The following is a 24781-nucleotide window of genomic DNA, read 5'->3' as shown; positions in this document are numbered from 1 at the left end:
TCTTGGAACGTACGCTCTCTGGTTGAGAGTGGTTTCGACCTGCATAGCTGTGCTAATTTCCTGTCCAGGAAGTAGAGCGGCGTTTCTGGGTCCAATGCTGAACTCAGTGCTGTCGACCCCTGCACAGGGGACACGTGACCATTTGATGGCAGTGTTACCAAGGACCAAGGTGTGTGTGTGTGTGTGTGTGTGTGTGTGTGTGTGTGTGTGTGTGTGTGTGTGTGTGTGTGTGTGTGTGTGTGTGTGTGTGTGTGTGTGTGTGTGTGTGTGTGTGTGTGTGTGTGTGTGTGTGTGTGTGTGTTGAACTGTGTTCGTGAGTAAATGTCTTCAGATATGACGCGATGGTCTCGGGAGCGCTGTTCAATATTTCCATAGCAGGTGTGTGGGTTACAATGAGGGCTGTGTCTCACTCGCCTGACTGTAGTCACAGGAAGCGTGGGGTTCGAATTCTGAAGAAAATGTTGAGCGGTCGCTGCATGCATGACGACTACCCCATAGCGTTTTGGGCAGGGAGTGGCGCATTCTTGCAGGTTTGCCTAGTGGAATCTGCGATGGCTCCTCGTGCGCGCCGGTGCGGATTGCGGTCGTGAGACTTTCACGTGTCAAGTTCGGCAGAAAGTGCGTACCAGGTGTTCTACCTACCCTACGTGTAGGAACAACCCGCTTCAATAAGACAAAAAAACAGACATAATATTGATGGTGCATAGGCATGTGTTGTTTCTTTATTGTTGTTTCTTTATTTTACTTCACCATATGAACAGCCTAGACTTCCTTCTCACCGGGGCTATTGGCCCACGGCTCTCACAATATGATGAAAATGTTTAAAATGTATATGAAGAAGAAAGGAACGGAAAAGAAGATGAAATGAAAGGAAAGAAAACAGTAGTTATTAATTCTATGAAGGGGAGGGGATATGAAATGGGTATTATCACAGTTGACGAGAGAAGTATGATATCAAATACCGAGTCTGTAACTGTAACCTACAGGAGCTGTGACTTGTACTGCGGACTATGGCCACCAATGAGCATGTCGACCTGGCCCTTCTGACGTTCGACTGTCTACAAAACCTGGCCACCCGGACTGGCATCCCGAAAGCGGACTCCTTCTCACGGCCCGACCTGGTGGGAGCGCTCCGGAAGGAGGGGATTGGGTCCCACCCCATCCTGGAAGGTATGACCGGTATAGGACATGTCACGACTGCTTTGGCCGCATTGTCCTCGACAATAATGGACCTGAATAAAGAAATAGTGGCAATTAGGGTGGGAAGAGATGATGAAATTGCTTCCTTGAAGCTTGAAATTCAACAGCTGAGGCGGGAAATGGCTGACCTGCGAGATACTAGCGTACACACACAGCACGCCATGCCACACCAGTACAGCGACGTAGTACTAGGAACCGCCACACAAACTGCAAGTGCACGTGCGAGGCTCAGCACCACAACGGGCAGGTCTGTACAAACGTACGGTACACACGCCGGCAGTGGCAGCCTGCCAGGAGAAACACGTGTGCCACAACCCAACACTACTACAAGTCGTAGTTCCAGCCCCGCAGCAGGCGTGCATGCATCCCGTAGGTCCAGCACTACTCCAAGTCGTAGCTCCAGCCCCGCAGCAGGCCTGGATGCATCCCTTAGGTCCACCGATACTGAACAACAAGTACATGAATGGCAGGAACACCAGGGCAGACGCACTCGAGCCGCCCAGAGACAAAGGCACGCGGCAGATACTAGTAGTCAGTCCCAGCTAGCTCAAAGCATAACAAGGCGGGTGGAAACATCCCGCTACACCAAGCCGGCTCGTGATAGCGAGCCGGCAGTAGACCTCACGGCATCACCCCGGGCCAAACGCAAAGTGTTTTACGTTGGCAACGTGCAGCCACACTGCTCCGCATCATCAATTGCTGAATGGTGCTCTGCCCGAGGAGTGCAGATTCAGGAAGGTGTCATATTTGCATCCAAGCACTTCAGAACTGCCTACGCACGGGTGACCGTCGAGGCAGCTGATGAGAACACAGTCGGTGACAAAAGGTTCTGGCCGGATGCTCTTTCGCACACGGTTAGGCCCTGGCGTTTTGCCGCGGACAGTTTTGACACCAGCAATGCCAACCAGGCAAACAACGTCCTCTCCTCAGGCTCAGCATGATGGCGCGACCACAGCTGAATCCACTGGCTCGGCCCTACTTCCCCCCTTGCCAGGGTAAACTGACCTTGCTTTCCGTAAATTGCCGCTCAATCGTTAACAAATCTGCCGAACTGTCTGTCATTGCTGATTTCAACAAACCTGATGTCATCTGTCTAAATGAAACATGGCTAAATCCAAGCATAGCGCTCACCATCTCCGGTTATACCACATTTCGTCGCGACCGACCACCTCATGATAACAAATCCGGTACGGCAACCAGAGGATATGGTGGAGCTGCGATTCTTGTCCGGCAAAATCGCTTCGGAAGAGTCCAAGTTCGCGACGACCTTGCTCGTCCGACCTGTGAATCCGTATGGGTTGAGCTTCACCCAATCTTAGGCTCCCCGACACCCATCCTCGTCTGCTGTACCTACCGTCCGCCCTCAGTCAAAACCACGGAAATAGACCACTTCTGTGATATGCTAGCTAGTGCTTTGGTAACCGTTCCCATGTCATCGTACCATGTCATAATGGCTGGGGACTTCAACAGTAAGCACAAACGGTGGTGCCCATCGGATTTAACGTGTCCTGCTGGGGCGGCACTTTTTCGCACCCTTACCTGCTTCGGTTTGGATCAGCTGGTGCAGAGTCCAACGCACACAACATCTTCCGGAACACAGTCATGTCTAGACCTTGTCTTCACGAACCAACCCCTGCTGGCGACGGACGTTCACACAGCTTGCGCTCTTGGCTCCTCGGACCATCTCATGGTTTCATGCCAGTTCGCCGTCTCATTGCCCTCGGATCCAGACCTGCCACTTCCTTCTCGCAAACCGTTCCCATATCGCTTCCGTCGAGTTCCCTCTCAGTGCTGGGACTCTATGAACGCTGATTTTTCCTGCCACGACTGGTCGTTTCTGCAACCAGAAGGCTCTCCAACTGTTGACGCCGCGGTAGATCACTTTGCAGCCGTCCTTGAACGAGGGTTCCAACAGCACCTCTCTAACTTTGCTATCGGCTACAACAACCGGAAACATTCCAACCCAACATCCTCGACATCTAGTCCCCCATGGGTGACACGGTCCCTCGTATCTGAAGTGAAGCGCAAGCGTGATCTTTTCAGCATCTACAAGAAATTCCCAACGCCGGTTAACCGGGAGGCTTACCGAGTTCAACGCAACTTCGTCAAGCACCTTTCTCGTACCTCACACCGCTCCTTTCTAAACTCTCTTTCTGCAACACTCTCCTCCCCCGATCGCCCATCACTCCACCAATTCATTCGCAACCAGTGCCGCGGGACCTCCCGCGCGCCAATCCAGTACCTGACGGACTCCCATGGCAACCGCCAGCACGATGTGAAGGCGATTGCAGACACACTGAACAAGCAGTTTGTTTCATCCGGCATTCCGGAAGATCGGAATTGGGTCATTCCATCGCTGTCCCCAGCCCCTGAACTTAGCGCACCACTCACACGCGTCGTTACCACGACTGCTACCGTCTGTAAGCACCTCAAACTCCTGAAGAATTGTAAGTCCCCTGGCGAAGATGGCATACCCAATGAGGTTCTCAAATGGCTTGCGCCATCTCTGTCCTATCCCTTGTGCCTGCTCTTTAACATGTCATATCGTACAGGAGTATTTCCGTCCGTCTGGAAATCTGCTGTTATCGTCCCGATCTATTAGAAAGGCCAACGCTCTCAGGCTGGCAACTACAGACCAATCTCTCTCCTTCCCGCTGTGTCCAAGGTCTGTGAACGTATTTTCTTTGAGTCTCTGTACTGCCACGTCACCCCAGCGCTTTCACCATCTCAATCCGGTTTCTGCCGTGGAGACTCCACAACTTTCCAACTAACACGTCTAGTACAAGACATCTACACCCAGCGGAACCTCAGGCGGCATGTTGGCATCGTGTTCTTTGACCTAGCGAAAGCTTTCGACACCGTCTGGTATCGTGGTCTGCTTGCAAAGCTAGAGTCCGTCTTCTTGGTACACGGTCCAGCCCTGCAATGGCTCTCATCCTATCTTTCCTGCCGCCACCAGACTGTCAGAGTATCTACCTCCCTATCAGACCCATTACTAGTCGTGTCTGGGGTACCCCAGGGGTCCATACTTGGGCCGCTCCTATTTCTACTGTACGTTAATGACTTGCCAGCCCTTGTACCAAATGTAAGTCTTTTTGCTGACGACACTGCTCTGATGTGCTCCGACAGCTCGGCAGACAACCTCACGGCCTCCATGCAGTCCGGGGTCAACGCTACAGTAACATGGATGGAAAGCTGGAAACTGAAGCCTAACCTCGCCAAAACCGAGGCCATGTTCTTCTCTCCCTCGCCCCCCACTCAACTTCTGTATTTTCCTGGTCTAAATAGTACACCTATTAAAGTTGTTAACGAGCACAAGCACCTGGGCGTTATTCTCGACCGCCAACTCTCCTGGTCTCCACAAGTCCAGTCTGTGTGCAAGCGTGCGAGTGCGTCCTTAGGTATGCTACAACCCCACTGCCAACACTTGAATGATAACTGCAGAAAATTGTTCTTTAAGTCGTACATTTTGCCTATATTTGACTATTGCGATATAGCTTGGTGCGGGTTGTCTCAGACTTTACTCCACAGACTGGAGGTACATCAACGCTTGCTTCTGAAAATTCTGTTTCGAAAAGACCAAACATTTGCCTCCCTTTGTCTTTATAAACTTGCTTCCACGCACCCTCTTCTTGCCCGACATCAGCAGCATCTTTGTATCCTTGTGCAAAAAATCTTCCTAGCCCAAGTCCCGAAACATATTGCCAAGTACAACTGGTTTGTTACCACTAGACCAACACGCAATGCCTTATCACTGCCCCGAGCTAGTTCCTCTCTGTTTTTGAAATCCCCTTTCTTCTCAGCATACTCCCTTTGGTCTAACCTGCCTACTAGCATTAAGACATGCCAGGATATCAGGAAATTCACAGTCCAGCTTTCCACACTGTCTCATCCGAAGTGATCCCATGTATTATTAATGTGCCTCCCTTTCTTTTTCTCTCCCTATCTCCTTTCCCTCTCTGATAGCATCTTTCTTTTTTTTTTCCTTTTAGCTTGCCGTGGTTGGCTATCACCTGACCTCTCATGTTTATTGGCAGTCTTCGGACGGGCCAGGAGATGTTGAATAAATAAATAAATAAATAAATAAATAAATAAATAAATAGTCTTGTTCTATAGACTATTGTGAACTGTGGTGAGATGCAGCAAATGTGAGGGTGCGTTTGATTGGTCGGATTCGGAACATGATCGTTTAGAACAGGAGCGTTTGATTGGTCTCCACTGATTGTGGAGTGGTCGGAACATATTCTGGCCACTCCGACCCCCAAGGCAGCTTAGGCTATAACAGCCAGAGCAGGTTGCAATGCCCAATATAACCTGACGGGGTTACGCAATGCATGGTGGTCTCCACTGTCATGATTGAATTTTTAGTTGTCTTCGAAGCTTCTTCTCCGGTTGTATTCGCCTTTCAAGTTTGTTTCGCCTTTGCATCTTGAGCAACGTAAACACATCTTTGAACTTAGTATGTGGAAGGTTTGAAGTTCGCGGCACGATGAGCTTTGATGAGTTCCACAATAGGTATGGCAAAACTACTCGCTGTTCTGTTTGATTTGGAACTGTTGTTCTGACTGCTCCAGTGAATCCGATCTGAATCCAGACGGACCAGTCAAATAATTATGCCCTAAGTTACTAAAGGGGCCATCTGTAAAATACCGATATTTAAAAAAAAACGGAAACTACTGTAAAAGCCATTATTCTAGCGAGGTGCATATAATAACGATTTCCCAAAATTGACTAGTTTACGCGTATCAACGGTAACGATCCTCACTCATTCTCAACGCTCAATAGGACAGTATATGTATCGATTTCTGTATAACGATTTCTATTTCAACGACAGATTTCTCCTCGTTAGAGTTAGCACTTCGTTATATATAATTATGGCTTTTACTGTAGTCATTTCTCTTCAACCCCTTCCCCTCTCCCTGAGAAACGAACACATACAGGTACAAACGGCACACAGTATCAATTTTTTCCTCTTTTCTGGATGGGCCCACACATACAAACTGTGCATCGATATTTTTCGAGAAACGAACAGGCGATCACCCCCCCCCCCAACGACTAGTTTTCGTTTCTAAATAAATATCCATTATTTAATTTTACGGATGGCCCATAATGCTTAAAGGGGAAGTATACCCTGAAATCAAATTTCCACCAGTTGTAGTCTTCTGGGTGCTGAGTCGAATGGTCTTGGTCCGAGGAAGCTGCGACGCTCCCTTCCTTCTTTTTTCCCAATCGAACCCGCGCACTTCCACCGAAACTGGGTGACTGCGCCCTACTATTTTTTTAATTAATTAATTTTATTTACGGATTCCCCAAAGGCCGAGGCCTAAGTTGAGGGGGTCTCCGTTCATGGCTTACTGGGAATCTATCTGCAAATTATAACATAGAGATTGAGAAGAGGAAGGGTTATAACAAATGCATACTGCAGAAATCAGCCATACCATTCTTTGCTATGTTATAGAAACTCTGGAAGGAATGAAACCAGCGGGTTCGAAGCGGGTGTTGGCAAAGATAGTACGGACACGAGACACAAAGCAATGACTATTTTGGGTGGTTCTAATGTCAGTGGGGAGAGAATTCCAGGTGGCAGCGGTAACAAAGAGGAAGGTGGCACGCGAGTAGCTGTTCGCCCTGGCAGGCGGTACAAGTTGGAGAGGGCGCCGCGCGCTGGTGGGGAGACTATAGCCCAGCTCCATAAGGGCAGTGGTCTGGTGGTGGACCAGGTGATGGAGCTCCCGGAGGCACTGGATGTGTCGCCGCCATGCCAGACTGGGCCATTGCAGGTGCGCGAACAGAGATGCCTTCGGTTCAGTAGCGGAGGGAAACACACCGTACTGTCTCAAGACGACTCGTGCCAATCTGGCCTGCAGACGCTCAAGCACCGCCGCTTGGGATGCGGACAGTTGGAACTGCCACAGTGGCGAGGCGTATTCAATGGTGGGTCGGACATAACCAGTATAAAGCCGGTTTGTAACTTCCGGCGTTAGGCGGCTCGACATGTGGGCAAGTAGTACCACGCGTTGGCGAAATTTGGTGGTGATTGTTTCGATGTGGCACTGGAAGTTGAGGTGGCTATCAATTTGCACGCCAAGATGTCGGTGTGTGTTGACCGTGCGCACTTCTTACTGGTTCATTCGCAGGTGCCCGATGTTTGGAGGGTCCGGTCCGTTGGTACGTGGGGAGAACGTCATTTGGAAGGACTTCGTGGGGTTAAAGCGTCCACCTGCCGAGTCGGCCCATTTCAGGGCGGCATCCGTGGCAACTTGGAGTGGGTGACTATGATGCTAGACGGGGATTTGCATGCAAAATGTCACTAAAAGCGCCATTTCGTTCTTATAAAAGCACGGATGACCGCGATTGGCCCATATGTTGTAATCTTTTGGACGCTGAGTCGACTGGTTTTGGTCCGAAAAGGCTGCGATGCAGCGTTCCTCCTTCATTCCCAATCGAACATGGTCGAACAAGCGGTCAGGACTGCACCCAAAAAAGGTCAAGCAGGCTAGTAAGTTGTACCCTGCAGGCACGGTGACCAGGTGACTGGTGTACGCAGGAGCACGTGACCGCTTGTTCAACCATGTTCGATTGGGAATAAAGGAGGAACGCTGCATCGCAGCCTTTTCGGACCAAACCCAGTCGACTCAGCGTCCAAAAGACTACAATATATGGGCCAGTCGCGGTCATCCGTGCTTTTATAAGAACGAAATGGCGCTTTTAGTGACATTTTGCATACAAATCCCCATCTAGTAGGGCGCAGTCACCCAGTTTTGGTGGAAGTGCGCGAGTTCGATTGGGAATAAAGGAGGAAGGGAGCGTTTCAGCTTCCTCGGACCAAGACCATTCGACTCAGCACCCCGAAGACTACAACTGGTGAAAATTTGATTTAGGGTATACTTACCCTTTAAGCGGGATTCACAGAAGCTTTTTTGCGATGCGACACGCGATGCGACGCGATCTGCGACGGACACGTGCAATGCGAACTCGCGAAATACCATTCACAGAAGAAGTCAGCGATGCGACAAAGTCTTGCTGATTTGGGTACGTCACCATGATATTCGCGCGGTTTGGTACAACCTGTACAAATTTATAGGCAACTCTTGAACCTTTGTACAACTTTGCTGTAGAAAAAGTCAAGATCGTACGCCAAATCGCTTGTCGCATCGCAAAAGTTGAGCCAAGCTCAACTTCTGCGATGGCCCAGTTGCGGCAGTTGCGTGGGGTGCGACATGGCTGCGATTTGGGGTTTTCCCGGTTTCGCGCCTGTCGCATCGCGTGTCGCATCGCAAAAAGCTTTGCCATGGGATGATTCTGCCGCCGGGAGTTGCACACTCTGGTGTAGCCACTCTTGGTCACATCGGGTCATTACATGCATGTAATACGAGTTGAAAGCGTGACAAGCCTACAGTTTAACGGAGCATTTGCTGTAGCTGGCACAACGTTGAACGACCCTGCCAGCAACATCTGTCTTCCATTTCTCCAGTACAGAAGAGAAGGAATAACATACTTCGAGTGCGTGAACGTTACTGGAGTTAACGATGGGTATTTTTCTCGTTAAAACGCTAAACTGTGTGCATTGTTGGAGATTCAATTCTTAAAGTATGCACTCTTGACGAGAAGAAATTATGGCATCAGTAAATCATCGTTCAGAAAGTGGTGGACATCACGCAACTGCATAGTAAATATAAGGGGGGTTGTCAACTGACAACCGCTCTATTTAGTTGCTATTCACTCGTGAGTGAATAGCAACTAAATAGAGCGGTTGTCAGTTGACAAATCCCCTTTTATGTATCAGTAAAACATGAAGGTATAATCAAGAACACATCTTCACACGGTGTTACAGTACATGTACTATTATGTGAAAGAGAACTTGAGGCTCATAGGCGGGCCTGCATAAAAAATGCTAAAATTCGATGAGTTAAGCTGGCACTGTCATGATTGGTAGGGCGCATGCGACATGCAGTTTACGGTCGGCAAGGTACGTGATGTAGTTGCTGGCGTATGGGTGATGGAAGTACTTATCCTGCAGCCATACCACCGGTGTGTAGTCTAGGTCCCGACTGGCTTTTACTTGACTCCCCAAGTCCGCCACGCACATGTTCTCCGCAAGAGTGGGTAGTCGTCCCTGTCGGCTTTCGCAGTACGCTGTAGCATTGCCGTAACTGAGCTCATCCGCGGTGAGCATGATGATCGTTCGCCAGTCAGAGGCGCTTTTCGCTATTTCGCAGTTTTGGCTGGCTGTGGAAACAAAACAAAAATGAGCAAACATACTTGTAATGAGATGTTGTCGCTGAGAACTCACTCAGGCGGAAGAGATTTTTTTAATAATTATATGCACCAAAACAGCAGTCGGAGACAATTTTGTTGATTACTAGAGCATAATGAATGTAATGACTTTGGGTACCATCATGTGCAGCTTCTTTTACAGTCAAAATAAACACAATGAGATATTGTAGTTTGCGGCGAAGAGACTACTTGACTTGAAGATGGTGCGTGTAGGGTTTTTCATATAATGAAGTGGTTGCAGTGGAGCTCGTGCACATTAAAAAAAGTAAATGCATTGAAAATTCCTTCCCCTCTTGGACCTTTCCGAACCTGAGCCTTCCAAGTTGGAAGGCTGTTGGCTTGCGCCTTGGAGAAGTGTTGGAGCTAGGTGTCAGGTCTCCGAATGTCTCAGTACTCCTTGTCAGTTTTGTGTCATTTTGTTGCACTCGCTGACTGTATAAGATCTGGCTACGCTGGTGGTAACCATAGCTCGTAACATTTTGTCCTTCTCCTTTTTTACCGTTGCATTTCCCCCCAAAAAACATTCACGATTCGCGTGAGACTCGGCTGGATGCCGAGTTTTCCGCGTCCGTAGCAACGCCACCACCCGCTAGGATTTTTCCCAAGTGTTCCACAAAATTTCAACTAAAATTTCTTGAAAAACCCCCACAACAGCATCATAATACGGGCAGACCTGCTCAGGTAAGCAGCAGCAAGTTAGTTGTCCAGTGTAATGAAATACTGTAAGACCAGATATTTTCCTCAAAAACCGGCAAATGACTGTACATGTACATAGTCATTTATGGCTCAACATCCGAGTTTCATGTACATATCGTTTAGCATATGGGCCTCAACCAGCGAAAACAGCCCTTAGGGTCAAAATTTTCAAAATTCATTTTTGCTTAGAAATTTGTTGAAACACATCTACTGAATTGACCTCAGCCAAGAAAAAGTTCAATATTCCGATTCTCAACGGGTGTATACACCAATATACAATATGTACCGTATTTTCCGGAGTATAGTGCGCACTTTAGATGTGTTATTTTAGGCCCTAAATCTCAGGTGTGCACTATGCTCCGAATATGAAAAGCATGTACTTCAATGAAGATTGAAGTGCGCACCCCCAATGAAGATTGGGGGTGCGCGTCATACAAAGGTGCGCAATATACTCCGAAAAATACAGTACATGTACTCCAAATTGGTGCAATGTATATATACGATGTATGTGTACAATGAATATTCAGCATTCGAAAGGTGGGTGGGCATCTTGAATACTTTTCAAATAGTGCAGTAAGCAGCTATAATGACAAAGAATAGCTGATGAGTGCAGAGAAATGATTGACATATTCGCAGCTTCATCCTGCGTGGAGTCGTTCCGCAATCTCGTTTTCCATTTCTTCCTCCGCAGCTGAAGACGTCGCTGCCGTCACTAGCCCCAGACTCAGAATTTATCTCAGGTGACGACTCCTCATCTTCCGACTCTGACGAGTCATCGGCCACCTTGAGCCGCCTCGCAGCAGAAGATGACGGCTGCGATTCCGCCTCGCTGTCAACATCGATGTCGGAACCAAAGAACGTTTCGTCCTCACTCTGAACTTCAGCGGCTACTTCCCACCAGGCTCGAGCTAGCTGTACACAATGACTGCCGTGTGTGCTCTGTGAACAGCTGAGGCGTCCGCAGCCATCGCAACAAGATCAAGGAACACTGGAGTCGCCACTCGACACCACTTCAACTTCAAAATAAATTGCTTCAAGCAAGGAGTTCAAGAAGTAAAGTCGTCGCGCTGTTTGCAGCGCGATCTAAAAATCGTTGAACGTCACAAATCGACCTTTTCTCGAAAAAATTACGAAATCTCTAAGGGTCGTTTTCGCTGATTGCGGCTCATATAACGACTTCAAATGCTAACGATTTGATAAAAAAATCGATAAATCGTTAGAATCAAATGTTCGTTAACATTACTGGTCTTACAGTGGACGTGTGTAACGTCTCTTAACACGGCAACATATGTACTGCTTTGGAAGCTGGACGTCCTGCAAGACACCTGGTGATCACCAAGATGTTTACTGGGGTATGTCCGCTACAGGTCCAGGACACGCCTTATTAGACGTGTGCAATGTACATTGAATCAAAAAATGACGTCAACTTGATATTCTTTCAGGACAGAACACATAGTGAGACCCCCTCGACAGGCCTTAAGGCCTTCCAGCCTCTGGGCAATCCAGAAACAAATAAATTAATTACAAAAATTACATAATATGTAATTTTTGTATTATAGTGGAGTTGCACACTCATGGGGGGACATGTACTATTGTCCACCGCCGCCGCCACCGCCACCGCCGCCACCACCACCACCACCACCACCACCACCATTACCACCACCATTACCACCACCATTACCACCACCATTACCACCACCACCACCACCACCACCACCACCACCACCACCACCACCACCACCACCACCACCATGGAGATTCAGTCACGTGAACTCAAATTTTGGCGCGAACGTATCCCGTGAGCTATCTCTGTATGGTCCCCGGTGACATGAGGAGGCTAGGGGTTGAAATGCATGCTGTGCCATTCCGTGGAATGTTTTGTATTACAGGTACTGTACGCACATCCTGCATCGTGAATCGATTTTTCTGTCGTTCCGTCATCACGGCAAGCTATCGGGATCACGTGCTTCACTTGCCGCCGAGATGCGCTATCATCATGTAAGTCGTCTCTTCCCCCTCCTATACTTGAAATTACTTACGGGTACTTAAAAGGGCATGGCATATGGGACTAGCGACAGTGCCGGTGCAGAAGGCATTGTTGCAGACATCAAGTTCATAGGGCCTCCATTTGTAGCAAGGAATGTTGCAGTGGTATTGGCGTGCTGCATGGAAGTAGATTCAGCGCGCACGCACATGCGCACGCACACGCACACACACACACACACACACACACACACACACACACACACACACACACACACACACACACACACACACACACACACACACACACACACAAACATACACACACACGCACATGCACACACGCACGCACACACACACACACATGCACCCACGCACGCACGCACGCACACACACACACACACACGTGCACTGGTATTGGTGTACTGCAACTTGCAAGCAAATATTCCACACACACACACAGTGGTATTTTTTGGTATTGTATTATTTTAGTGGTAATGGCATGCTGCATGCAAACACTATCACAGTGCTACCTGGCCCGGGAAACATCTGAGGGGTGGTCCTGGACGATTTTTACTGTCCCCAAAAAATATCAAATATTGTTCTGGGGTGGGGTGGGGGGGGGGGGGAGGCAAGAGGGGGAGAGGCAAGCCAGGTTCGTAATAGCTATCACACTGCCTAGGATTATGTACTTCCATTGCAAGTGTACTGATGCACATTTTGATCGCACACATTATGTGTCTGTCATGCTGTGCACACTTTGCTTTAAACCATTTCCGTGAGAAAGCGATGCAAGAGGTACACTGAGGTTTTTCGTGTTCAGGAATGCACTATAACAATGTATGGTGAAATCTGGTTTAAGCGACCACCCCACGCTGCACGCAAAAGCGGTCTGGTTAAAGCCAGGTGGTCTTTAGAACCTGGTCCCACAGCTTCTGTGTAGAACTGACCATGCATGGAAACACGGTCTGTTAAGAGCAGCTGGTCGCTTAAGTGAGACGTCGCTTACATCAGGCTTTACTGTGTGTGTGTTTGGATGTAGGAACATCGCAACATGCATGCTTTCTGTTGGTTGGCCTGTATTTTCTGTTTGTCTGTCTCTCTGTCTGTGCATGTTTTTTTGCCTCTCCACATGAACTGATACTTAGTATATTATTCAGTGTAGCAACTAGCCAGCGATTTCAAACTCTTTCCTTTTGTTCATTTGGCTTATGCGAAGGCTAGTCAAGCTTGCCTGGTGATGTCAACGCGAACAAGCATAACAATAATAATAATAAGCGATTTCAAATGTAGCGAAAACACCAACACCAACACCAACCACAACAACAACTTATACTCTACTGGACATGACATGCACTCACCCAATTGCACAAACGATTGGTACTCTGGAGTCAAGATGAAGTTCAATGATGGGTTTCGCGCTATGATGCTACAGAGCTGCGTGTTTGTGAGCACCTTGTCGTTGTGTGCAAGATGAATGTTCCTGTTCCAGCATGGTGTCAAGAAAGAAACACACAAAGAAGCACAGCACACACAGCTTGCACAAAGAGCATGTAATCAAGTATGCTCAGGAGAGGGCTGCTGACAAGGGGAATATTCAGCCATCATGACAGAAAAAGAGTGTGCTTGATTTGAATTCCCACAACACGGCGCAACATATCAGGAAAGGGCAAAGGCGAAAAGGTCAAATTAATCCCAAAAATGACGTCAATCCGCTCTGATGGCCTTGATTGCATCCGCGGCAGGAAGACTGCCCCTATTAGCCATGGCCTGGGCAACGTTCACATGTCATGTAAGAATGTCACATCGTCAGCCATTCACCGGCCACACATACATTGAAATTGTTGAATCCGACCAATTCAACCATGCGTGGCGAGCTGCAAAGTATCTGTCCACTAGGAATTCCATTGGCCCACATATAGTATAGTTCACGAACGAGTAGCGACAGCTAAAGGGATTTGTACTGGTGTCATTTGACTTTGCCGAGGCCTGCACCTTCCCAAAAAGGATGGAAGGGCCATTAGTCCTGTAAGCTTCAGGACAAAAGCTCCTGAGCTGTACTTTCCCATTTTGCTCTCAGCCACCCAAACCTGGCCGAGAGTTCAATTCTGCAACGCCCATAATTGTTTGCTTCTGATGTCTTGGGGAAATTAGTCAAAGGCAAAGACTGAACGCAGCTAAGCCTGACTTAACCTGGCCAAAACTCAATAAAATATTCAATGGCTGGGGTAATTACTTTGGAGCATTATCAGAACACCACCTAATCCAAACATGCCCTGTATTAAAATAATGGACGAGGAGACAAGAGTCGTAAAATGGCAATTGGTCACAAAAAACCTTATGGAACTTACACTTGCTTCATTTTCGGCTGTTGTTATGAGGACACAATTGATCTTATTTTTTTGCCATTTTAAATCCTTTAGTATGTTATTTTAGGAAAGGATTTGCTCCCCATACTGGAGCTCGCATCATTTGTCTTTCAAATTATCTCTATACACACACACACATGAGTGCACTTTGGTGTGACTGCACGGGGTTATCTATAGGAGTTCTGTACTCTTGGGACCGCACGATGAGAATTATTAACGAATCGGAATTAAATGTTAAGGAAACAAAATAACGAAGCATGGATGAAGACATTTCCTTGTTGTTTTCATGAGACTTTCATCAGGAAAAATCGCCTCCATAATCAGAGCGAGTTGAGGAGGGTACTAGTATATCTTCAATCATGACGTTTTATAATTATGTTGCTTCAAAGTTCAAAGTCCGTTTCGATCATACCTTTCGTCGCTCTGATACAACTCGAGGGTCTTCAAGCCTCGTATTCGTTGCAATTGGACTGCGAAAAATGTTTGCTTCGCCGCAATAATGTCAGTAAATTACAACTGCCGTACAGAAATCTCTCCGCTGTGTGCTGCACAGTGCTTTTCACTGTAGAAATAAAAAGTAAAAAAGGATCAAGGAACTACAAGTTACACTATAATATCCACTAACACCACCAGTTACTAAACAATCAGCTCACGCGATAACATTGCACAACACTGACCGACGGTACTGACGTAGTTCCCTGTAGCTCTTGGTCCTTTTTACTTTTTTATAAATAATCCTTGGCTCTCCATCCGTGTAGAAGACTTACGTGCCATCTGCAAGACCGTTGAACACCTCAGATGCTAGAGTTTGCAGTTTATTGCCATCAACATTCCTGGTAGCATCAGAAAACAAGAATTTAGAAATCAACAAAAGCAAATTCATTATCAAACGTCGATGAAAGCTACAAATTCTCGGTAGACTCGGTAACTTTCATCGATTTTTGATAGAATGGTAGCCTCTGGCTACCATTCCAATCTTTATCAAGGCAGACATTGTCAGCAGTTGGACGCTGAGAAGTGGTGTTTACGTTGGAGGTGTGGAAGATTGATTTGTTCCACGAAAGTGGGGCGCCCTCGCGTGCTATTGATGTGATGGTCTTGCAAATCTGATGAGCCTCCACGTATGTATGCATCTGAAAAAAGGGTTGGAGACGCGGGGGTGAATGGGGGGGGGGGGAGGGGGGGGGGAAGGGGAGGAGGAAATTTTTCCCTCAGTATAACTCAGACTGAATTCGCGGCACTCCAAGCAGCTCCACACACCGTCGGCACATAGCCGTGGTTTTAGCATCGATGTACATAGAAATGGTTTGAATAAGGCTAGGGCTGACAGCGGTTTCTATGGTATGTAAAAGGAAGTAAACTCACAAGTCGGCTAGATTGGGGAGGCTATTGAACACTCCATTGTCCAGAGACCTTAATTGGTTGCCAGCAAAACTCCTGTGAAGGGCACCGCACAGATAGATACAGAGAGAAGGAGAAAGCAAGAGAGATAGATGGATAAGTAGATAGGTGGACTGAGAGAGAAATGAAGAGAGAGAGATTTTGAGAGATGCATTTTTAAACTTAAAAGTTTCCAAGTTTAGAAAATTGCGTTTTTATTCTCTTCCAAAGGCCAGCATAAGTACCAAAATACATGCATAAAAAAACGAACGAAGTGTCAGCACCGACACGATCCACACAGACAAATAAAGCCAAAATTGTGTAATCAAACAGTTTCGTTTCCTTCTCATCATGGGTATAAAGTACAGGGAATAATGGAAAATAGCAAGAAATGGCATAGAAATTTGCCATAGAAAATCAATATCATCTCCTACAGTCAGTATCAAGAAGATTAGCAATCCTGGCAATCGCCCGGGAGTTTGACGTCTTACCGTTTGGGCTGCCTGGAAAAACTCGATGTGAATTCGAAGAAATATTCCGCGCGAAAGCATGAAAAATGACAACTCACTCACGTCACCACATGCACAACAAATGTTCTTCCTCGTATCGATATGTACTCGGAGTCGGAGAGGACATGTCGAATGTTGAAGCGCGGCAAGGGTCCCAAATCGTTTCGTGACCAAATAGTTTCTTTGAGCTGCGATGCAATTTTACACTCACCATGTGACGAAAACCACATGGACACGGACTCATTCTCGTGGCCATGACTTGGCAAAGCCATCCGTGTGACTTCGACGACATTTTGCGAAAAGCAGACGCCTGTGAAAGCTGATAGAAGACGGCGTTGACTCCTAAATTCAAATAAATTGGCGATCTTGAAATACTAAAATAATTCTCAACAAGAAATCGATCGATCGATGTGCCGGTGTCAGCACGTAGCTACAGCGCAATGACTTCTATTCATTCACATCGTTTCAGTGTTGGGGGTGTGTTCACATGGCGTGAGCCAGTCAAGTGTCAGTCAGTTCGGCGGGAAGCGCAAGCTCCAACAACAAGTATTGGTGCAGCCCCCTTCTCAGCTTGATCACCAAAACAATGAAAAAATGTTTGATTTGAAGATAGGTTGGGATTTGAACCCACAAAATCATGGTCAGCAGACAGCATTCATAACCACAAGGCCAAAAAGGAAGGGATAAATCGTGGGTTTTGATAAAAAAATCGATACTGGCTTCCAGGGCAAATTGTAAACCATGGGAAAAGGCAAGAAACCTGGCCGAAAATTCTAATTCCTTAACGGCTGGTCCAATTGTTCCGAAACCTTCACAGAACAATTGTCCATGCCCTGACAAGCCCTTCTATGTATTTTGTTGTCCAAGTTCCCCTTATCTTCATACTTTTTAAGACCCAAACCTGATTGCTAATCTTTTTGAAACAGACTATAGGTCTTCTCACTGCAGACAACTGGAAACAGAGAGAATGATATTTTTCATGGTAAAAGTGCTTCCAACTGCCTTGGAAGTTTCAAACCAAAACCCAACCTTGGCGAATGATGAGATCTCACTTGAAACGATGCACTGGAGCTGCTGTCCATACACATACGACTATCAGAGTACACATGTTGTGGCCTTCTGGCCGTTCATTCTCTGATTTATCCTGCCACTAGAAATCTGTTATACTAGTTATTATTGCCTTTGGTGCGTGTAGTACGCCAGGAACCCGAGGGCAGTGGTCGGGGAGCCTACTATGCCCACCTGCATTGCTCCTAGCCTAGCAGCCCCTACAGATAGCCGTTCATTGTTTTCCTTCCTTCTCTTTGTTATAGGAAAAAAAGGTTTCAGAGCAGACTCGCTCGCTTCCCATCCACTCTGCAAACTCGAGCTCATTTCTCAATCAATTCTCTTTGTTAGACTCCTTTTCCATTCTCTGTCTGATCGTAGGGATTGTATCATTAAAAAAATGAAGTCAGACTTACAAGACTCGGAGGTTGTCACCGAGTGATGATGAGAATATTCCACCGGGAAAACTGGAGATCATGTTATTGCCAAACCTCCTGTAAAACATGAGCGGATCAGCAGCCACATACCAGACATCACCGCTCAATGACTGTGTAACATGTTATTTTAGGCGCGGAGTAAAATGATGGTGTCGGGGACCTGCCAGGTTTCAGGTGTAATGTAGAATTTGTTGAGTAGCGTTCCCTGCACACAGCAGTACATACTCCAGTGTCATTTAGGTGCAATATCAATTTAGGTGCCTGGTTTCTCTACCAAAATTATTGAAATTGAATTACTGTAAAAGCCATTATTCTAACGATGCGCATATATGAGCCGAGCCAAGCAAAAAGGTGGCTTAGGCATAATTTTTGGAAATTTCTTTTTCCATGCCAAAGTGATGTCTACCTATCCAACTTCCATCAGGAAAATTTTGGTGCCCATCTGAAATGTATATGTGCCATAAATACGTATACATTGCGCACATGTCACAGCATACCTGGTATCAATGACACTAAGGATTTGAAGACCGGCCCAAACTCCCAAAATCATGGGACACCAAGTGGAGACAAAGCTTAGCAGGTGTGGAAGCAATACAAGAAGAACGAGCACTTGTGTTCTAATTAGAAGATCCAAAGAAAGAATAAATAATTGATCTATGTATCTCATGTCATTTCTTCACGCACCACGAATTTTCATATCCTTCAATGATGTTGTGAGTCTGTGACTATATTTTCGCTGGGCTGGGATACGTCGCATCTAAGTCTTACCAAGACAGTCCGTTACTCTCTCCGATCACCTATGCCAGCATGAATTAATCCTTTCATGTAGCTCGTAGTGTTGTGCCAGAGATCGAGCTCCATCCGTCCCTTGCACGCACGTGTAGGTCCAGCAGACAGCACATCGCTAAAAAGCGGCACTGATTCCTTGTCCGTCCTAGTCCATGTCATTCTCCTTCCCTAGTGCAGGTAGTGGTAGAAGGCACCACAACAATGCTTACAGGTAGAGTCAATTCGTCGCTTCGTCGTGTGGCACCATTGGCCTTGAAATGAGGAAATTTTGGAATACAGTACGCCACGTCATGAACATTTGAAGGTGCCGAAACAAAGTGAAACATCGCAGCAAGATCCAACTCACTAGGCAGCTTGTCAGAATGATAGTCGGACGGCTTGTACACGTCTCCCCATAGCTATACTAGCCGCTCTAGTCGTGGCCACGATGAGAAACACGGCCACTATGAATGAGCGAATCTTCCTCGTCAAGTGGGGTTGGGCGCACACGGAGACAGAGTGTCATCCTGCTCACCTCCACATTCTCCAGAACGCTTCATTACGATCTCTGGCAGGGGCAAGAAATCCCCACAACGATGAAAGAGGGAACACTGAAGAAGTGTTGCTCAAAAATAAAAGGCCTCTTTCTTCTTCTCCACTTGCAAACTATTTTACTTGAAAGTTTCAAAGGGTGCTCGAAAGTGAATATTTTCGCGACTGCGCTCGAGTAGAATTTTGCCGACTGTGACGTTTTGGTGATTTTCTCGATTTGTTGGCAAAACGCTAAGCCACTTTTTAGCTTGGCGCGGCTCATATAACGATTTCCCAAAATTGACTAGTTTACGAGTACCAAAGGTAACAATTCTCACTCCGCATTCTCAACGCTCAATAGGACAGTATATGTGTCAATTTCTGTATAACGATTTCTATTTTATCGACAGACTTCTCCTCGTTTTAACTCGTTAGAGTTAGCACTTCGTTATATATATATGGCTTTTACAGTACACCGAAACTTGTTCTATATTAAAAGTGGTTTTCTAAAATCTGCTTTCAATAACTGCAGTGAATACATGGCTGTGTCAGCAGTGATCACACACTGGCTGTGTTTGATTATGAACATGAATAGATTCATGAATCCATTCGCATGCATTCAAGTCGTTCGATTTTCATGTCACGAGCCCTGGAATCGATTCGTAATCCATTCACTCTGTCCACACGGGGTGATGTGAATAGCGCGAATCGAACACACTCACTGCAAACATGATGCCAAGTGGATCTTCAGCATATAGGCATGATCACTATGATGTGATATCTGAGGGAAAGACTGCCCCGCGGCGCAGGTTTTAACTGGTATAGATGACAGGTTTTAGCGAAGTGCCAGCAAGGCTTTCCCAAGAACACATGCACGTACACGTAAACACATACCGCATTTTTCCGGTTGTAAGTCGACCTTTTACGACTAAAAATAGAAGGAGAAAGGGTGGGGGTCGACTTACAACCGGGATTCGACTTAAAACCAGGAACTATCAGTATGGTTGATAAATATGGTGGTAAAGACACACCTGGCAATATGGCGGTAAACACACGCCTGCCCACACACGCTCTCTAGGCTGCAAAGTTCTGGCATAGAGCTCTCCTTCTCACCACCACCACCATCAGTTCGCGCCTGGCGCCTGGTCGATGCATGGCTGGCGGTATCTGGCATAGCGGGCTGGTACATCAAGTAGCGCATGGCACATAGCAGATGACACAGCAACGACATAGCTCGATTGCGACGTACGTTTCGTCCCCGCTGGACTCATCAGGCAATCTTTTTCTTGGATGTCTTCATACGGAGCTTGACTCGGGAGAATGAAGTTGAAGACACCACTGCAGCTGTACTTATGGTTGATAAATATGGTGGTAAAGACACACCTGGCAATATGACGCCATTTTACCGCCATATTGCCAGGTGTGTCTTTACCACCATGTTTATCAACCATAAGTACAGCTGCAGTGGTGTCTTCAACTTCATTCTCCCGAGTCAAGCTCCGTATGTAGACATCCAAGAAGAAGATTGCCTGATTAGTCCAGCGGGGACGAAACCTACGTCGCAATCGAGCAATGTCGTTGCTGTGTCATCATCTATGTGCCATGCGCTACTTGATGTACCAGCCTGCTATGCCAGATACCGCCAGCCATGCATCGACCAGGCACCAGGCGCGAACTGATGGTGGTGGTGGTGGTGGTGAGAAGGAGAGCTCTGTGCCAGAACTTTGCAGCCTAGAGAGCGTGTGTGGGCAGGCGTGTGTTTACCGCCATATTGCCAGGTGTGTCTTTACCCATATTTATCAACCATAAGTTCAGCTGCAGTGGTGTCTTCAACTTCATTCTCCCGAACTATCAGTATCTTACAAAAACGACCTGCACTGCATGCACGAGTGCACCATCTGTACACATGTTTGCCAGTTTATTGGCCTTTTTCAAGGATTGGGACGTTATGCCCTCCACTAAGGAATATTTACATGATTTGTTGATGTGTTAGTAGAAGGGAGTGGTTAGTAGTGCTTTGCTGGGTGAAAACTTTAAAACGCGGAATTGAGACCTCCGGATATGGGGGTCGACCTATAACCGGGGTCGACTTACAACCGGTAAAATACGGTACACACAATCACATACACATACACACAAACACGTGCGCACGTACATGCACACACACACACACATACACACACAAACACACACACACACACAAACACACAAACAAACACATACACACACACAAACACACACACACATACATACACACACACACACACACACAAAGACACACACACACAAACAAACAAACAAACAAACATACACACAAACACACACACACAAACGCACACAAACACACACACCTCAGACCTCAGACATGCCCATCGCGGAAGCGATGATAGCGAACAGCTATGTTAGACATAGCAACTTGTGCTGGGATTACACCATTCAACAGCTTGCAAGGCTGATGAATTGACCGCCACTATTTTTAGCCTGGTATCCACCACACAGCTGTTTGAAGTGACTTTTTCTGGCCAGTGAATCCCTATTTTTCATTTTTCCATTTTTTTCTACACACACACCACACCACATACTCCGGCATACACTGGCACACACATACACACACACATACACACACACAAACACACACACACACACACACACACACATACACACACACACACACACACACACACACACACACACACACAGACTACTTGCTCACAGGGTTCTAAGTTTGCTAAGTCCACTGAACAAATTGGATGGGAGAACTTGGATCTGGTTATTGGAAAAATCGCTGCAGAGGGATGGATAGAGAGATAGAGACAGAGACAGAGGGAGGGAGACAAGGGAGCAAAGAGACAGAAAGCTATTCCATCAATGTTCCTGCCTGTTTGGCAACTTATAGGGAATGAAAAAAGCGAAGTGAACATTTGCCGTCAGTTGAAATTACACCGAATATACCTTATATCCGCAAATAGCAGGCCGGTCTACTATTTTTTTCAAACTCGTCCTAACCCGGCTTTATAATTGAGCATGGTCTTGTATTCGAGGACGGTCTTTTATTCTTTCAACCCCGTTTGACCCCAGTCTTCTATTTTTCGCCACACCGTTTTACCCCCGTTCTTCCATTTTCTTCTACACAGTTTGAGCACGGTCTTCTATTTTTTCCCACAGTTTGAGCACGGTCTTCTATTTTTAACACAAGACTCATTAGAAGGCACGGTGTTCTAATCGGAGACGGTCTTGTATTTTTTCAATCGCCCCCTGCCCCGGCCTTGTATTCGAGGAAGGCGTTGTATACGAGGACGGTCTTTTATTTGCGGGTATACGGTAGTCTAACTCTCCCAGTCCCATGCATATACACTCTTACAACATGTTTTAAAAACTAAATCTGCTGATGGGCTGGAACTGAACCTTTGCTATTATTAGGTATTCTCACCTTTCAATACCCTGCTACAAAAATAGCAGACTAAACTGTACGGCACTGTAATGTTGTCACCTAATACACTACTGACATCAAGACTTCGTCTCCCACATGCCTACAAAATGTACATGCACATTGACAAACACACTAACACGCAAAAGAGCGCATGTGCATGCATACACACAGACACACTGGGATACATGTGCAACAAAAACAAACACACGCGTATGTACAACACACACACACACACACACACACACATGCACACAAATATGCATACACACGCACATGCACACGAATATGCATACACACACACACACACACACACACACACACACACACACACACACACACTCACACACATGTATGCACACACAGACACACACACAGATGGACAAATAAGTGTGCACCCGCACAGGCTCACAGGCTCACAGGATGTTAAGATTGGACAGCCCAGTAAACACATTTGGTCTGAGAGTTCGGAACTGGTTATTGGAGAAATCTCTGCAGGGTGCAGAGGGAGAGAGAGAGAGAGAGAGAGAGAGAGAGAGAGAGAGAGAGAGAGAGAGAAAGAACATTTGTATGGTTAGAAAGAAAAGGAGAAAAAGAGGGAGAATATCTGGATAGACAAAGAGAACAAGAGAAGGTCTGAAATCACGTATTAACTACATACCGTAAAGTCGCGGATAAAAGCCGGGTTTGCATACAAGCACATCGTGGATAGAAGCCTGAAAATCAAACGGGTCAAATGCATATAAGCCTGTCGCGCGTAGAAGCCTGGCTTCTATGCAAGCGCGGATCGGGTAGGTCAAGAGTGCATGCGCTATGTACGATGCATAGTAAAACTGCCGCCATACCGGTAGTCAGTGGTAGATCTACGCGTGTCGCGCGTAGAAGCCTGGCTTCTATGCAAGCCCAGATCGGCCGATGTGCATACAAGCCTGGCAAAAATATCAGTGGTGCATATAAGCATGGTTTGCATACAAACCTGGTTTGCATTGAAGCCTGATGTAGAAAGCGGCGTATATGCTTATGAGCCCGGCTTTTATCCGCGACTTTACGGTATCTGGATATACTGTAATTTCACAAATTTTCGGTGTACTTTTATTTTCGGAATTTTCAATACACCGAACAAACACTAACACACATAATCCAATGGGGAACTGCTTCTCTGTACCGAAAATTTCTGTTCTCCTAACCTAGCCTGTTGCCCTCATACCGAAAATATTGAGCACCGAAAATTTCTGAAATTAGAGTACTTGAACACGACATCGAAGTATACGCCTTTCCCAAAGACTTGTTTGTCATACTACATATGAAAACTACATATGAAAAAGAATGCAACGAGCAAAGCACTGAATATTGACATTGCACAGTCAATCAATATTCCACTGAACTCGGACGGCGAAAGTCACGGCCGCAGACACAGACGCCCCCCCCCCCCCCCCCACACACACATACATGCACACGCGCGCACACCCACACATACACATGCCCATATACATGAACGCACACACACACACGCACGCACGCACGCACGCACGCACGCACGCACGCACACACACACACACACACACACACACACACACACACACACACACATACACACACCGAGAAAAGAACATAAACACTTTTTTTAAAATCTTTCAAACATGCTCTGTGGATGCACTTGAAAAATTGAAATAAACAATTTGCCATATTGTAGTTGAGTTACTGTAAAAGCAGAAATTTTCGGTGGTGTCATATTTTCGGTATTCTCCATAATCGGCGGTTCGGTAGAGGGAAATTTTCGGTAAAACCCGTTTTCCAGGTAAGTGTACTAGTACTAAATGTAAACAGTACCGGTAGTACCGAAATTTTCGGTGCGTTTTATTTTCGGTAAAAATTGTCGGCACCGAAGTTACCGAAAATAAAACACCACCGAAAGTTTCTGCTTTTACAGTATATCAGCAAAAAAGAAACAGAACAAAACACCATTGAGATCTGTTACGATATTCTAGGTCTCCTAATGGACTTACAGATACTGAAGCTTTGACAGTTTGCTGAAGATTCCGTCGAAGAAACTTGAGATGAGATTGTTGTCCAAGCGCCTGAATGAAAATGGTTTGGGTAAACAGGGAAATTCTATTCAACGAATCTATAAAAATGATAAAAATACTCCTTGATAAC

At 46.5% G+C, this 24781-nt stretch overlaps 1 protein-coding gene across 1 annotated transcript in view; it reads right to left on the bottom strand.

Moving 5' to 3' along the window:
• Positions 1-9092: 9092 nt before the first annotated feature.
• Positions 9093-24781, bottom strand: part of LOC135821511 (relaxin receptor 1-like) — a 32586-nt gene continuing 16897 nt past the window's right edge. Inside the window, exons 6-14 of the mRNA XM_065334512.1 lie at positions 24631-24702; positions 23045-23116; positions 21911-21982; positions 17878-17955; positions 15891-15962; positions 15293-15358; positions 13518-13639; positions 12213-12335; positions 9093-9429 (exon numbers count right to left, since the gene is read on the bottom strand). Coding sequence (XP_065190584.1) covers positions 9110-9429; positions 12213-12335; positions 13518-13639; positions 15293-15358; positions 15891-15962; positions 17878-17955; positions 21911-21982; positions 23045-23116; positions 24631-24702 — 997 coding nt within the window. The 3' untranslated portion in view covers positions 9093-9109. The remainder of the gene's footprint in view (positions 9430-12212; positions 12336-13517; positions 13640-15292; positions 15359-15890; positions 15963-17877; positions 17956-21910; positions 21983-23044; positions 23117-24630; positions 24703-24781) is intronic.

The sequence above is a fragment of the Sycon ciliatum genome, chromosome 7, assembly GCF_964019385.1.
Source record: "Sycon ciliatum chromosome 7, ocSycCili1.1, whole genome shotgun sequence".
Classification (NCBI taxonomy): Eukaryota; Metazoa; Porifera; class Calcarea; order Leucosolenida; family Sycettidae; genus Sycon; species Sycon ciliatum.
The sequence above is the reverse complement of the archived record's forward strand: the minus strand, read 5'-3'. Positions and strand labels throughout refer to the sequence as shown.